The sequence below is a fragment of the Octodon degus genome, unplaced genomic scaffold (assembly GCF_000260255.1).
Source record: "Octodon degus isolate 3935 unplaced genomic scaffold, OctDeg1.0 scaffold00164, whole genome shotgun sequence".
In the NCBI taxonomy this organism is placed as follows: domain Eukaryota; kingdom Metazoa; phylum Chordata; class Mammalia; order Rodentia; family Octodontidae; genus Octodon; species Octodon degus.
In genome coordinates, this window is record NW_004524740.1 from 2547685 (window position 1) to 2563583 (window position 15899).

The window sequence follows — 15899 nt, forward strand, 5'->3', positions numbered from 1 at the left end:
ATATAACTGTATGGCTTGACATTGTCATGTTTCCTAGCTCTTCTCCTTTCCCTCTCTTGATTAGTTAGTCCTTGAGATCCTGCTTTCCTTTAACTTGTATTATATCTTTCTATTTGTATTTCTTCTTTGGAGTTCTTATGTGAGGGCCTATTTCAAAAGTTTTTTTTCAATTAATTGTTTTCTATTCTTTATCATTTAAAAATAGATTTATAATTATACCTGCATCTGTAGGGTTTGTACGAAAGTTCATGGAAAGCCCTCCCAGCTCAGAGCTTGTCATGGAGTTATCAGTATTGGCGAGGAGGGCTCAGGCTCTGGGGCTCACCTGCAGGAGGCCAGGCAGCTTAGACCTTCCCCCAAGCCACACTTGTTTCTCAGAGCATCCTCTGGAGCTGGGAAATGCAGAGCTCAGTCACTTGTAGACAAGGAAAAGTTCCTTGCCCGAGGCCACAGCTGAATTCTGCATTGGTCCACTGATCCGAAAGGAGCGCAGTAGAGAAGAGGGCTCTGGGGCACTGCTACCCCAGGCAGCCCTCCCACCAGGCTGTTTTGGCCACAGACATGGACCTCCCGTTGCCTGATGAAGTTCTATGCTGTGGTGGCTGCTGCGCCTGCTTCCTGGGAGAGCCCCAAGATTGCAGAGAGGATCGAGCAGCGCATCCTCAACTCCAACCCTGTCATGGAAGCCTTTGGTAAGCTCGGCATCTGGCCTCATTTCTTCTGGGGTTTGCTACCTTCTAGAGGAGGCATCAGGGCTTTGTCTCTGGGGTTGAGAATGAGTGCATCCTGCACTGCCTTGGGTCCCCAACTTTCTCCTGGATCCCCTCAGCTTTCTTCTAATAGAGGTGATGTCATTTAGTCACCTCCTTCTTCCAACCTAGCCACTTGTAGCAGCGGTTTGGGCAGGGACCTGGTGGCTCATGTAGTCCAAATTCTTTCCATCCAGTATCCTGAAGGTTCAAAAAAAGATTTGCCCAGGATGTATAGCTCTTCATGTCCACGTTGGGACTACAGCCCAGATGTTGAATCTTTCTGTCTAAAGGCAATAAAGATAACTTTTCACTTTGACCTCCCCCTTCAAATAAGCAAGCCCTGGACAGCTGAGGCTTGCTTATTCCAGTTCCCACCAGGAAGTTCATCTGACTTTCCTTAATTCCACCTGCAAAAGTCTGAGTCCCCATTCCCTAGTCCTGTCCCTTGTGGCAGGGAACCCATCAAAGGGTGACGTGAGAGGGTAGGCAATGTGGCCCCCAGCAGCCATGCACCCTTGTGGCCAGTGAGGACTCTAAACCTGGGGGAGTGGTGTAAACATAGGTGTGATCTGTAGGGAATGCGTGTACGCTGAGGAATAACAACAGCAGTCGCTTTGGGAAGTTCATCCAGCTGCAGCTGAACAGGTAATAGCTGTCCCCCCTGGCCTGCGGGAGGATGGGGGCAGGGACAGGATGTAAAAGCAGCTGGGGCAGTTGCCAGCCATAGCCACCCCTATGGGCAAAACTGCACATGGCATATATGTATATGGCATTCTTCAGAATCAGCGAACTCTAAGGGTGTCTTTAAGCCTAAACCATAGCTACTCTGATCTTAGGGACCTCAGGACAGTGTTCTTGTCACAATCTATATGTGACCTCCTGGCACCTACCCTTGCTATGCAACTTCTAGTTAAATTGCCACTTCTTTGGGCCATAATCCTGATCTTAAAGCTGGGCCCTTGCTCCTGCCATGAAACGAGGTACAAATTTTATGCAAAGAGCTGAACTAGATGACTGGAATGTACCAGAATGTCCCGGTACAGCAAAGGACATTCTGAGCTTGGCGGGAAGTTGCTGGGCAGCAGTCAGGTGCAAAGTCGGTGCTGAATACGTGGCTATAGAATGAACAGGCAGCTCACAGACTCCTGCCTGTGTGCGCCAGGGCCCAGCAGATGACAGGAGCTGCGGTTCAGACCTACCTCTTAGAGAAAACCCGCGTGGCCTGCCAGGCCTCCAGTGAGAGGAACTTCCACATCTTCTACCAGGTCTGTGCCAGGAGTTGACCCAGGTACCTCCATGCCTACCCACGCTCTCTATAGCTACCTTCCAGTGTTGCAGTGTACTACCATTTCTCCCTTCTCTGATGCCAACCCAGCAGATGGAGGTCAGGGGTTCCCTTGCACCTCCCACTCAGCTGCCTGCCCACCTCCCCACAGATCTGCAAAGGAGCCAGTGAGGACGAGAGACTCCAGTGGCACCTTCCCAAGGGAGCTGCCTTCTCCTGGCTGCCCAACCCTGAGAGAACTTTGGAAGGTAGGGAGGCCTGTCCCAGCACCCTGGGTGGTAGGAACATGCACCCACTCTGGCCAGGGCCTGACTCCCTCACCCTTCACAACCCAAGCTAGCCACTGGACTGTGACGTGGGTTCTTTTTCAGAGGATTGCTTTGAGGAGACCCGAGAGGCCATGCTGCATTTGGGCATCGACACTCCCACCCAGAACAACATCTTTAAGGTCAGAAGAAAAGCCACACCACTTAGATTTGGCAGTGCATGGGCAGCCCCTTTCATGGGGTCCTCCCCTGGTCTACTCTGTGCCCCTGTATGCAGAAATGGAGTGTTGGGCTAGACAGGGTCAAAGAGCATGGTGCTGTAGAGCAGAGAACAAGGTTCAGTGACCCATGGAGCCAGAGAGCAGGGAGTTTGGTCAGTTATTATTTTTCTGAGACGGTGAAAACAGAAATAATCCCACCATATTTGCCTAACACTATAAAATTTAAAGATTATGTTCATACCTTTAGCTCAGTTTTTTCAATAGTTCCTTGTGAGTGGTGATTTTTGTTTTATACTTGAACAACAGAGGTAAGTGATCTGTCCAAGGTTAATACCTGAGTGACGGAGTACATTGTTCTAGACATAGTCCAAGTTCCCTCCCTCTGTCCCCTCCCTCCACCAGCATGTCCCTTGGACATGGCACTGACCCAGGTGAGCTGGGCCCCTCTTATCCCCACTAATGGCCTCTCTCTCCCTTACTGCCTTTTCCCCCATTAGTCCTCAACTCCCAGAGCAAGGGGAGAGGGTGGAGAAGCTAGGCAGACAGCAGGGACAGGGAAGTCACTGCAGGAAGACAGGCCATGCAGCAGAAACTGACTCCTTCTTGCCAGAAGCTATTCAGGCAGGGAGGGTACTGTGCCTAGTATGGAGACTGCAGGTACATCCTTGGCCAGGACAGCAGTGGTGAGTGAACACCACCAGCATTCAGGCAGGAATGCTGCCGCAGCCACACTGCCCATTAAGCACTGTCCTGGGGAAGGGGGTGGCCAGAAGGCCAGTCAGATATGGAGGGCCAGCTTCCTGCGCACAGGCAGGAAGGGCCAGATGGGTGCAGGTTCAGGGGCTTCATAGTTACTGGGACAGGAGGGAATTCTTTCGGTAGCCCCTGGGTGTTGGCCATGCAGACTGTTGCGTGCAGAGGCCAAAGAGTGATACCCATGGTACAGAGACCAAGACCACGTTCCTCCCCCCAGGCTAGGCTGTCCTAAGCCACCAAGCTGAGAAAGAGCCACAGGGAACTAGGACCCTGATTTGAGACAGGGTCTTACTATATAGTTAAAGCTGCCCTTGAACTCACTGTGCAGCCCAGGCTGGTCTCAAACTCACTGTAATCCTCCTGCCTCAGCCTCCTAAGTGCTGGGATTACAGGTGTGTGCCACCACACCCAGCCAGCAGATACAGAAATAACCTTGGCCCATACCTAACAGGACTGGTGTCCCCACAGTCTGTTCCTGAGAGAGGGAGCAGAGGAACAGATGGTGAGAGGACATGTGAGGTCAGACTGCCTGGGTTCTTGTCCTGCCTATCTCAGAAAGCACGTGTCCTCCGATTTTGGATTGACCCTCCCCAGTCCCGTCTCTATCATAGGCATCATAGCACGCGTTAAGTGAGAGGATACAGTAACTTGTAGAATTGTGCCTGGCTGAGTTGGGCAATAATCTGGGGCTGATTATTCTGATTTTGTCACGACTCATCAGCAGCACTCAGCAGGTCCCCTCCTGCTTCTCACCATCCTCTCTGTTCCCTCAGGTGCTTGCTGGGCTGCTGCACCTTGGTAACATCTGCTTTGCTGACTCAGAGGATGAAGCCCAGCCCTGCCAACTGAAGGATGATGCCAAGTGTGAGGCAAGGGGCAGGGCACAGGGCGGACCCTGGCGGGAAGGTAGCCAACATTGGCAGGGCCAGGTGGGAGTTTGGAGGGTGGGATTTTTCATCTGCTGCTCTTGATTAAGGTCTGCAACCGTGCCCTGCCCTGGATAATTCACTCCTCCCCGCTCCTCTTGCAGATGAGAAAATGAGAGACAGCATTTATAATGCCATTTGTCCCATATGTAGCAGTGTGGGTTGGGACATAGAAGTCAAAGAGTTCAAATCCCACCTCTGCTACTTACAGAGGCCTTTGGCGAGTCTCTTCACTCTTTAGAGCGCTCTGTCCAGTTGGGCAAGTTGGGTACCACTGTGAGGATGGTTTAGACAGAGGGTGATTGGCCTAAAGAGGATTCACCTCTCCCAGGCTCTGTCAGGACATCAGCCTCACTGCTGGGACTCTATGAGGACATGCTGCTGGAGACAGTGCGGATTCGAACCATCAGGGCAGGCAGGCAGCAGCAGGTGTTCCGGAAGCCCTGCTCCAGAGCAGAGTGTGACACCCGCAGGGACTGTCTGGCCAAAGTGGTTTACGCCCGGTAAGCAGTTACACTGGCTCTGGCCCTGGCCCAGGCTCTCACCTTGTCTGGGGTTGAATCAAACTGCATTAGGTAGTAAATGCAGGCCTAGAGTGGGGGTGCTAGGTAAAGCGGACTGGTTGTTTGGATTCCCAGGGCCAGCAGGGCTTGACTGCCACATTTTTTTTTTCCCTGAACTACACCCTTGGCATCTGTTCCTGAGAACTGAGTAGAGAAGTTGCCACATTCCTGGCCTGGATTCAGCTCATTATCCAAGAACAGGAGTCTGCTTTGACCTTGTAAATAGACAAGGGAAGCCTGCTTAGTGCTGCACTGGTAAAGCAGGCTGCAAAGGTGATCTGGTGCTGTTACAGTGCCAGGTTCAGGCCGCTGAGTGAATAGGCTCTTCTGTCTCCCCTTTCTCTGGTACTTAAGATGTCAGTTACTCACTGGCGAGCTCCCTAAGTGGTGCAGAGTCAGAGACTTGGCCTAAGTCATGGGTGGCACAGTGGGGAAAGCAGGCTACTGTACTTTCCTCATGGGTTATGTGAACACTCTAGCCATATGGGCAAGAGAGGTCTCCCCTCAGGTTCTGAGAAAATTCAGGATGCCTTGTCAGGGGCTCCAGGGGCCCAGAATACTCTAAGACAGTAACAATGAGCCTCTTAGGACTTTGAATGCTACAAATAGCCCACTGCAGCACACGTATTATAGGATCACACCACTACTATTGAGATCAGACATGTTCGTGTATGTGGGGCCTAGGCAGCTTTCTCGGAAGAGGGTCCTCCCCACTTTCATGAGCCAAGAACCTGAGAAACATTGTTGAGTGAAAACACTGAAAATGGTCAGGAACATGTGAGCCCACACTGAACCCATTTCAGCAAGAAACTCAGAGACTAGTGCCTCACATCAGTTTCAGATCAGTGGTTTTTACCTTTGTCTACAAGTAACTGCAAATGATAGCTAATGTGCAGCAGTCAGAGCAAGCTTTTTTTTTTTTTTTTGAACTCAGGCTCATGTGCTTATTCTGCTGAGGTATCTCCCTGGCCCAGAGCAAGCTTCTGACTTGCAGCATTTTACACATGGAAACCATCAGTCATTCTAACAGTGTGTCACTCATTTTTAGTGCCAAATCCCCTGTAGCAGAAAGATAAGCTGTTAGCCAGGTATGATTGTACACACCTGTAATCCCAGCACTCTGGGATGCTGAGGCAGGAGGTTGGAAAATCTGCCTAGCTTGGACAACTTGGTGAGATCCTGTCTCACAATAAAAGAGTTTAAGAGCTACAGGGATGGAGCTCAGTGCAGAAGTTCTGGGTTCAATCTCCTGTATTGGGGGAGAGGGGAAGAAGCTGTTTACTGAACTGAATAAAGTCACAATTACATTTAAAAAAAAAAATCAGTAACCCTGTCCTCTCTGGGTTGGAGGTGGTTTCAGAGCGCAGGATACCACTGTTGACCGTAGGTTACTCAGGGCCCACTTGTGCAGGCTGAGCCTTGATCATCTCTAGGCCCACAGGTGGGCTTTTATAGGAGAGCTTGGTGAACTTTGGTTCTTTATGAACACTACCAAGGCCCGTCTATCCACTCCTTCTGGTCACTATGCTGTTGGGCCATGTGATGGTGCAGACCAATGTCCTGCCTGGTCCAGGACCAGAGCTACGCCTGAGCTCAGTCTTTCTGGGAGGACAGGACAGGTCTGTGTGTCCCTGGGAACATGCATGCCCAAACCTGGATCTGGTGTCGGTCCCGGCAGCATGGAAGGACCAGAAGATGATTTAGCCTGCGACCTGTGGGGTCGACAGCACGGGACTCTCCAGCACATGCACCCTGGCTGAGGAGATCTTACCACCCAGGCTCAGCCTGACCCCTCTCACCAGACTCTTTCTCCCTCAGACTCTTTGACTGGCTGGTGTCGGTGATCAACAGCAGCATCTGTGCAGACCCTGACTCATGGACTGCCTTCATAGGTAGTAGGGGCTCACCCTACCAGGAACCTTCCAGAAAAGAACTGTAGTGGCCTGGACAGGGACCAAGAGCCTTCTTTACTCTCTCTACACTCATCTGCCACCTGCCCACAGTGTCTGGTCAAAATTTCTTTTTTTCTGGCACCCACATCTGACCTGTCCAAGACACTCAGGTGGTGCCTTGTCTTTAAGACCCCATTCTCAGAGATCCAGCACCAATCCCAGGGAAGTAGTAGGGGGTAGGCAAGAGACCTAGATGGAAAGTAAGACTGAAGTCATTATCATTCTAACCCTGGTGAGAAAGTCAGGTAGCAGAAAAATAAGGCTTAGAGGCCCCGAGCAGTTAGCTCATGGAATGGTAGAATTCTAGGTTGGTAAGACCAAGGCCCTCCAAGCTAGACACACACAGGAAGTGTTCCTTAGGACCTGGTTTTCTCACAGGAGAGACCTGTTGGGATCAGAAAACTGACTCAGAAATAGGCCTTAATGCCCTCGGCTGCCCCTTGTACCTCGTTTGGCTCTTCTGCTTGCTTTAAGGGTGTGGGGTGGGCCTGGGTGTGGGAACTGCCCTGCAGGGAGGGCTGAGACAACCGTGGTATGCTCTGCCCACCACTAGGTGTCCTGCTCACCCAGCCTCTTCCCTGGGCTCTTGGAATCACCCTGTCCCCCACCCACGCCCCCTGGTAGCCCTACAATTCCCTGTCATCCTCCCAGGCCTTCTGGATGTATATGGATTTGAGTCATTTTCTGACAACAGTCTGGAACAGTTGTGCATCAACTACGCCAATGAGAAGCTGCAACAGCACTTTGTGGCTCACTATCTCAGGGCTCAGCAGGTGAGGATAGGCGGCCCGCCTCCTGGATCCTCTTCCTCCTCAGCCCCAGCCCCGTTCTCAGAGCTTTTGTCCCTCATTTTATTTTTGTTGAGTAGTAACTACACAAAGAGCAAATGTGTATGCATGTGGTACCGGGGATTGCAGCCAGGGCTGTGCACATACGAAGCAGCCTGGTGTCGCCCAGCTACATCCCCAGCTCAGGGTGATATGTGACATATTCTTGTTCCTTTAATGCTGTTCCAAAGCATGTTGTGGTCCTGAGGCCAGCCGTGGATGGCCCATCTGCATGACAGATTACAGCTTCTTTCTCCCCATTTCCCCCACTCTTGTCCCTAGGAGGAATACACACTTGAAGGCCTGGAGTGGTCATTTGTCAGCTACCAGGACAATCAGACCTGTCTGGATCTCATCGAGGGGAGCCCTATCAGCATCTGTTCCCTCCTCAACGAGGTGGGGAGGGTCAGCTAGGGAACTGAGCACCAGAGTGGAGTTTTAAGCTTTTCTTGGGCCTTGGCGACTTCTGTACTGCTCCTACCCCTGTCCCCCATCTCTCAAATGTGTTTGCTAATCCTTTTGTTCTCCCTCCCAGGGGCACTTCAGTGCCATGGGGGCCAGAGGGTGGAGCAGATGAGGATGGTGCTGAGATGGGACCTCGGTTTTTTTGCATTTGACTGTCCACTCCCACCCCACAGGAATGCCGTCTTAACCGGCCAAGCAGCGCAGCCCAGCTTCAGACACGCATTGAGAATGCCCTGGCCAGCAGCCCGTGCCTGGGCCGCAATAAGCTTAGCCGGGAGCCCAGTTTCATTGTGGTACATTATGCAGGGCCTGTGCGGTACCTCACAGCAGGCCTGGTGGAGAAGAACAAGGTACGTCCTGGCCATGGCCTCTGTTGGCCGAGTCAATGCAGAATGCACATGGTAGTTTCTTATCAGGGGTATTTTTTCTCCTAAACACCCTCCCGAATCCCAGACCAGCATTTTGGGCCCAGCCCTGAAGTCTTAACTCCTCAACAGTGACCCACCTGGGTGCAACCCATGCTAGGCTGGGTCTAGCTATCTGATTGACCAGTGGATCGACTCCTCTGTTGGACTCATGGGTCCTGCCCTTTCTGAGAACAATGTCTTCTGGGGCTTGGCTTTGTACCAGGCTGTGGACTGTCCTGTAAAGCAGTGCACCTTCCCTCAGGTGTTGCCCCTGCCCTTTCTCCATAGGACCCTGTGCCTCCTGAACTGACTGAGCTGCTCCAGCTATCCCAGGACCCCCTTCTCACAGTGCTGTTTCCTACTCAACCTGAAGAGAAGAATCAGGAGGAGTCCCTTAGCCAGAGCAGGGTCCCTGCGTTGACTGTGGTGTCCAAGTTCAAGGTGGGTCTGGTGGTCACTTCAGTCTTCAGTAGTTGTCCTAGGCAGATGAAGATGGTGGTCTCTCAAGGGCTTACCTCACAGAGTTGGACTCGGTAGACAACAAGAAAAAAGCAAAGAGACCAGCAGCAATAGCATGGAAGAAAGCCTAAGGGCCTCTCCTCTTTGCTAATAGGGAGTCACAGGAAAGCAACAGTTCCATGAATCTTTGAGACCAGGCCCTTCCCAAACCCTGCCTTCGGCTGAGCAGACCCATCACTTGTGTCAGGAGTCAGTCTCTCTCTCTTCTCCTCTCCTCTCCTCTCCTCTCCTCTCCTCATCTCTTCCTCCCCTCCCCTCCTCCCCTTCCCTCCCTCCTCCCTTCCCCTCCCCTCCTTTCTCCTCCCCTCCCCTCCCCTCTCCTCTACTCCCTCTCAGATCACATTCAAGACCTTGCATTTGCCAGGCCTCTGCTTATGCTGCTGAGCTATCTCCCTTGCCCAGGAGCATCTCTGGCCATCTCAGCCTTCCTAGGATCTTGACCACTGTCCTTCCATTTCTCATTCAGCTCCTGTAACACTTGGTGTGTTCCTTTGCAGCCATCAAACCTTGATGCTGGCATCACCTTGAGACACCCTGTGAAACTCAGGTTGAGGGGTGCCTGTGGTCCATGAAACTGACTGCCCAGGACAGTCCCTGGCACAGCCTCCAGCCCACAGGGCAGGCTTGATAGTGGCAGCTGTCACCTGCCCCCTGCCTGGGCCGCTGCAGTTACAAGACTTCTAGGAAGACTGCTCTGGGGGGAGGCCAAGATGACCATTCAGTAGCAAATGGTCTGGGATGGCTGCATGCTCAGTGAGCGTCCAGTCATCCCCAGGGCAGTGAAGGTCGTGGTCTCAGGGCTGTAGGGCTGCTGGAGGTACGTGATGCAGTCACCAACTAGGGCCCAGCTCATGGCCCCAAGCAGCTCTAGTTCATCCCTAAGGCCGGGTTTCTCCCATCTCCAGGCCTCCCTGGAACAGCTTCTGCTGGTGCTGCACAGCACCACACCCCACTACGTTCGCTGCATCAAGCCTAACAGTCAGGGCCAGCCACAGACCTTCATCCAGGAGGAGGTAATCACCACTGAGCCCCATCTGACCAAGGCCCTGGGGGGAGAAAGGGAAAGACGCATGCCTGGCATGGAGGGACCACAGGGGTCTCCTGCTCTGGTGGGGCAGCTGGGTGTGGTTGCCCGACCTGTACACTGTGTGGTGGCCTCACTAAGGAGGTAAGTAGGAGCTCCGGTGCATCCTGTTTTCCACTTCAAAGCCATGTGGCCAGGCACAGTGGCGCACGTGTAATCTCAGCATTCTGGAGGCTGAGGAAGAGGGATTGCTATAAGTTTGAGGCCAGCCTGGACTACATAGCAAGATCTCATCTCAGAAAATTGGAACAAAGCCATGTGCCCTGATGAGGGCCTACAGCTGCCAAGAAGACTCAGTGTCTTTTATGATTAGTGGACAGTGTCACCTCAGTCCATGCACAATGTGGACATTTCTGACTGGAGGCATCACTTTTTCTAATCTGTATAGAAGCACACAGGGCACTGAACTCTGAGGGACATAGATATGTGAGTACTGCAAAGTGCTGAAGGGTCCTGCAGCCCCTGGTAGATGTGGCACAGGGGCCTGTAGCCAGGACTGCATGTAAAGACCTGGGCTCAGGTCGTGGAGGAATCTTCGTGAGATGATCTCTGCCCGTCAGCTGTAAGCCACTCTACTGCCTGGGAAATGTAAATTATCAAAACCAGAAATGTGCTTGCGCTACACGGGGGGCTGTGAGTCTGCAGCGCTCAGCTGGGTCAAAGTTCGGGCATGGGGCCGGGGAGATGACTCAGTGCAATAAGTGCTTCCCTGGCAAGCGCAAGGGCTTAAGTTCAATCCCTGGTTCCGCCAAAAAAAAAAAAAAAAGGAAGTTGGGCAACAGGCAGGGGGTCTTAGGACCACTGGGAGAGGTTTTATTCAAGGTCACTTGATTTCTTGCTGGCCCAAGATTCCCCATCAGCCAACACAGGAGAGGCCAGGCCTGAAAAGGGCAGAAAGGTATTTCTGGCCTACAGGTGCTACCCTGACTCCCTCCCTTGCAGGTCCTGAGCCAGCTGGAGGCCTGTGGCCTCATGGAGACCATCCACATCAGTGCTGCTGGCTTCCCCATCCGGTGAGTAACCACATCACTGCAGGGGGCAGGCCCACTGGAGGGTGTAGCTCAAGACTCAGGCAGACAAGAGCCTGCCCAACCCAGACTGGCCTTGGGATAGGGGCGCAGAGAAAGAGACAGTCTGTAGAGGTCAGGCTGGGGCTCAAAGAGCAGCACCTGTCTACTTCTCCACGCACGCACTGCGTGCTGCTGTGTCCAGTAGTTTGTGTAACGCATTAGTAAATAAATGGAGGTGAGTTTCTGAGCTCTTGCGGCTCACATTCCTGTGGAATCAAGAAAATAAGTGCCCACTGTGATCCCAGCACTCTAGAAGGCTTAGGCAGGATTCCAAGTTTGATTTAGTGAGTTCTTGTCTCAAAAAATGCTGTCTATGTAGCTCAGTGCAAAGGCTCTGAGGTCAATCCCCAGTACAGAAAAGAAAAATAAGTGTAACTGGAGCCAACAAAAAAAGAAAAGTGCTGGGGCTGGTGAGATGGCTCGGTGGTCTAAGGCACCTACTTAGAACAAACTTAGTAAAGCACAGGGACCGCAGTTCAATCCCCCAGCACCACATGCCAGCCAGCCCCGCCCCCTGGTGGGCTGAGCTGGCCCACACACACACACACACACACACACACAAATAAGTAAGTAATTTAAAAAAGAAAAGTGCTATGAGATAGATCAACAGGGCCAGGGCTCCTTGGCTGGCCAGGAAAGGCACCCTCCAGGCAGCTCGGGGTGATGGAGCAGGAAGGAGCCAGCCTCTGAAGATCTGGAGCAGTGGGGAGTAGTCCAGACCAAGGGGACTGCCACCAGAGCTGCCAGGTCAGGAACTGAGAGATGGTAATGGGCCTGCACCACACACCAGCAGTGGGAAGGGAGGTGGGCAGGAGGCAGACTGCAGGGACTCGTAGGGCACGAGAGCTTGGCAGTTTGTCCTGAGTGCAAGAAGCTGCTCGGTGTTATAAGGAGGGAGTGGTGTGACCTTACTTGTGCTCTCAGGAGATCCCTGTGCTGCTGTGGGATGTTCACCACAGGGTCAGGACAGAAGTGAGGCAGTGAGCAAGGAGGCTGCTGCAGGTATACAGGGAGCATGGCGGGGGGTGGGGGGGCAGTGGGAAGAGCAACGCTGGACTCACTGCTGAGAAGACGGCAGCTGTCAGGCAGGGGACAGTCCCCTTCCAGAGCAGCTTCCTAACAGGTGGATGATGTGAAGAAGTTCACCGGAACACTTGCTTGCTCTGGTTAAGGCATGGGGGGAAGGTGGGCGAAGAAGCAAGGTGGCAGTCAGGAGCTCTCTCATGGCCCTGTCAGTTTTGAAAAACTGTGAGGCAAGGCTCAGCAGAGCTTTAAGAACTAGAGGGCACGTGAAGGTCCTTCCTCAGTGGGCATTAGCATGAGGAGCAAGGAGCAAGTCACTTGGAGAAGAGGGAGTGGAGGGCATTTCCTGAGGAATGTTACATACACAGAGGAAGGAAGCTGCGAGTTGGGGAGGTGGTCACAGAGATATGGTGGGTGTCCAGGAGGCTGAGAGAATGATCTACAAGGAGATGGGCAGCACTGGATCGGGCAGCTGCTGGCTGTTGACTGACAGGAACCACGACAGCGCAGTGGTGGAGACAGAAGCCAAACTCAGTAAGCTCAGAAGCCACTAGGAGGAAGTGCAGGTGCTGGGTGTCACAGAGCACTGCTGCTGTGAGACAGAAATCAGGAGGAAGCAGAGGAAGGTGTGGGCTCAGGTCCGTGTGTTTGCATGGCATCTGGTTGTCGGAGAAGAGGCCACAGATCCCATTAAATGAGTCAGACACTGTTCAGTAGTCACAGGCAGAGGAGCAGACACGATTTAAAGTGGCTTTCCCAGACTTTGCCTTGAGTGCCCCTAGTAATCACTCCAGAACTCATCCCATCCATTCAGCAAGGCCAGCCAGGGCAGCACCTCACTGGGTTCCTCAGATTAAATAGAAAACCTTGTAAGCCCCAGACCATGTCCCAGCTCCCAGGTGAAGTTGTTCTCTTCCACCTGCTTTGGCTTCCAGGGTCTCTCACCAGAACTTCATGGAGCGGTATGCATTACTGAGAAGGCTCCGTTCTCCCACACCGTCTGGACCCCATAGCCTGCCTGCTGCCAGAGGGCACTCTGGTGAGTGTACCCATGTGCTAGTCATTTGTTCACCCACAGGTTCCTGCTGCCTCCTCCGTGCCTGCTCAGGGCTGAGGCTTCAGAGATGAATACTGCATAGCCCTGCCTTTATGGTTCTTGGCTTCATGGGAGAACGGGCTTGAAAGGCAGAGCTATGAACAGGACGCTGGGTCAGCCAGGTGGGAAGCCAGGTGGAAGGGTTCCTCAGGACAGGTAGGCTCTGTGATCAGAGGCCTGGAGGCCCGCAGCTGTGTGAGTGTGAGCAGCTCCAGGTCACACGGTGGCTCTTCAGGACAGAGTGGTGCCAGGTGGGGATGGCCAAAGAACCTGAGCAGATGAGGGCCACTGCAGAGGCAGAAACCAGTGCCTCCACCAGCCTTATATTTTCTGGAGACCACCCCGGGGCCCTATCTGGAGGGTCTTGGGAATAAGGCCATAGAGCTGTACATGTAGAAAGAAGCCACAGTCTGGAAATGTATGGAAGAAATCAGCCAGCTGGATGTAGGAGAGAAAACTGATTCAGCCCTGGCACTCCAGAAAAAGCACAAGGAAAAGAGGCCTGGGGAGGTGGAAGAACTTGCCCGCAGGACCTGAGCTCTAGGTCTCATCCCAAGAATTGACTGCGAGGACTCAGGCAGCTGTGACCTCAGGGGGTTCACAAGGCCCCTGCCACCCCCAGCTACTCTCCCACCCACCGAGTGTGGCCCAGGGCCCACCAGGACCTCTGGAGACAGTCCTGCTTTGTTTTGCTCCCTCCTGGGCAGTGTGTCACTTTCCTTTCACTCCTTTCTTTTTCCTCTCCATGGTTTGCTCTCCTGTTCTGTGTTTCTTGCCAAGTCCCTCTGGGCCCTGGTCGATTTTGCAGCTGTCTGATCTCCAGCATCTGCTTAAGCTGCCTCTGTCTCAAGAGGTGCTATGCGGCTAAGGAGGTCAGAGCCCTCAGGTAAATCCTCAACACTGTTGTGAACCCCACAGCACCCAGGAGGGTGGGAGTGGGACTCACTGGGCCTTCACAAGACTCTACTTTTTTTCTCTTTTCTCATAGATGTCAGTGAGGGGTAGGTGCTGGCCAGGTAGCCTGTCCAGAGACCAGTGGCAGAGAGGGCTGTAGGATGCTGGGGCAGCAAGAGGAGAGGGAGGCTTGCCAGACTTCATGGTAGCCAGGGCTCTTCGAGACAACAGAGGGGTTGCTTCTGGCCTCTGCCCCCAAAAAAGAGGAAGAAAAAAATGGCTAGAGGCAAGAACAGGAAAGAGGCTTAGAGAGTGCTAAGGAGGTCAAAGTCCATTTCTCGGGCTACACATACATGTGACAACCAAGCATTGATGTGGCCTCTGCTGCCCTTTCCCCAGGATGGCTTCCATGCACTGAGGAGGCTACGTTGCAGACTGTCCTGCAGGACCTTCTCAGTGCTCTGCCTGCGCTAACTCAGACGGCAGCCATACCTGCTGACCCACTGCACTGCGGCAAGACCAAGGTGTTCATGACGGAGTCCACGGTAAGCAGGCTTCGGGAATGTGGTCACGGAAGCCAGCCGCAGGCTCTCAGTGGGGCAGCAGAAGCAACAGCTGAAGACCTCAGTGGGTGCCCCTCCCTTCTCCCAGCTGGAGCTCCTGGAAAGAGGGCGTGCCCAGGTGCTGGAGCAGTGTGCCCGCTGCATTCAGGGTGGCTGGAGGCAACACCAGCACCGAAAGCAGGAGAGGCAGAGGCAGGCGGCCATCCTCATTCAGGCAGGTAGGTGGAGTGGGGCTGCCTGTCCTGGGTCGGGCACAGGACACAACCTGATGTTGGCTTCCTTTGAAGCTTTGTCTTTTTAAATAGCCATCCACTGAAGATGCGAAGATGTGCCCCAGCCTCAGGTAGATGGCACATCCTACGGTGCCCGCGATTTCAGTTCCCTGGCATTTTTCACAGCCTCTCCAGTTCCATGGAAACCAATTACCCCAAAAACAAGGGTTCCTTGCAGGCAGAAGTTACAAAGGTGACCTCACTTCACCTTTCTCAGTCCTACATGGCAGTTGTGTGCCAGTGTGCAGCTCCCTCACCCCAAACACACAAGCTTATTTTTTCCTTTTTCTTGAGACAGGTCTAGCTATGTAGTTCAGGCTACCCTGAACACATTATGTAGCCCAGGCTGCCTCAGCCTCCTGAGTGCTGGGATTACAGGCATACATCACCATGTCTGGCAGGAGCTTTTTAAACAGAAAAGTAATTATCTTTTGTGATGCTTAAGATGAACCCCAGTGGTTTGCGTATACTAGGCGAGTTCTCTTACTGCTAAGCTACAGCCCTAGCCCAAGATCAATCATTTTTAGAAGTAAAGACAACTTAGACCCCTCCCATTCCTGGCATTGTCCAGGACTGAGCCTGCAGTTAGAGGTGACTCTGCTGAGTACTCACCAAAGGCCCAGGCACTCCTTCAATGTGCAGAGATCTCCAAATGTGTGGGCAGCAGGAGGAGTGTTTGCTTAAAGCCTGTTTTACCTCATGTGTTGACTTTAGCACCTGACTTCGTTGTAACATGCAGTAGCTGTTTCAGTGGGAAAAACATTTCACAGTAACTTGTGCTGGCAGCCAGGGTGCCAACAGCTCTAATGACCATTTTATTTCTTTGCTGTTTCTGGCTCAATCTTTTAGCTATTCGTTCCTGGTTAACTCGGAAACACATCTGGAGGCTGCACTCAGCTGCCACAGTCATTAAGCGCACCTGGCAGAAGTGGAGAGTGAGTATGGTTCAAGCAGGCGG

At 52.8% G+C, this 15899-nt stretch overlaps 1 protein-coding gene across 1 annotated transcript in view; it reads left to right on the plus strand.

Annotated features, from left to right (window-relative positions):
* Myo19 (myosin XIX) overlaps window positions 1–15899 on the plus strand; it is a 41578-nt gene that overhangs the window by 24006 nt on the left and 1673 nt on the right. The window contains exons 6-23 of the mRNA XM_023703156.1: window positions 560–692; window positions 1328–1397; window positions 1915–2017; window positions 2189–2285; window positions 2409–2485; window positions 4054–4144; window positions 4538–4709; window positions 6588–6661; window positions 7373–7494; window positions 7831–7944; window positions 8187–8363; window positions 8709–8861; window positions 9845–9952; window positions 10966–11036; window positions 13052–13155; window positions 14506–14651; window positions 14758–14887; window positions 15791–15880. Of these exons, the coding sequence (XP_023558924.1) occupies window positions 560–692; window positions 1328–1397; window positions 1915–2017; window positions 2189–2285; window positions 2409–2485; window positions 4054–4144; window positions 4538–4709; window positions 6588–6661; window positions 7373–7494; window positions 7831–7944; window positions 8187–8363; window positions 8709–8861; window positions 9845–9952; window positions 10966–11036; window positions 13052–13155; window positions 14506–14651; window positions 14758–14887; window positions 15791–15880 (2032 nt within the window). The remainder of the gene's footprint in view (window positions 1–559; window positions 693–1327; window positions 1398–1914; window positions 2018–2188; window positions 2286–2408; window positions 2486–4053; window positions 4145–4537; window positions 4710–6587; window positions 6662–7372; window positions 7495–7830; window positions 7945–8186; window positions 8364–8708; window positions 8862–9844; window positions 9953–10965; window positions 11037–13051; window positions 13156–14505; window positions 14652–14757; window positions 14888–15790; window positions 15881–15899) is intronic.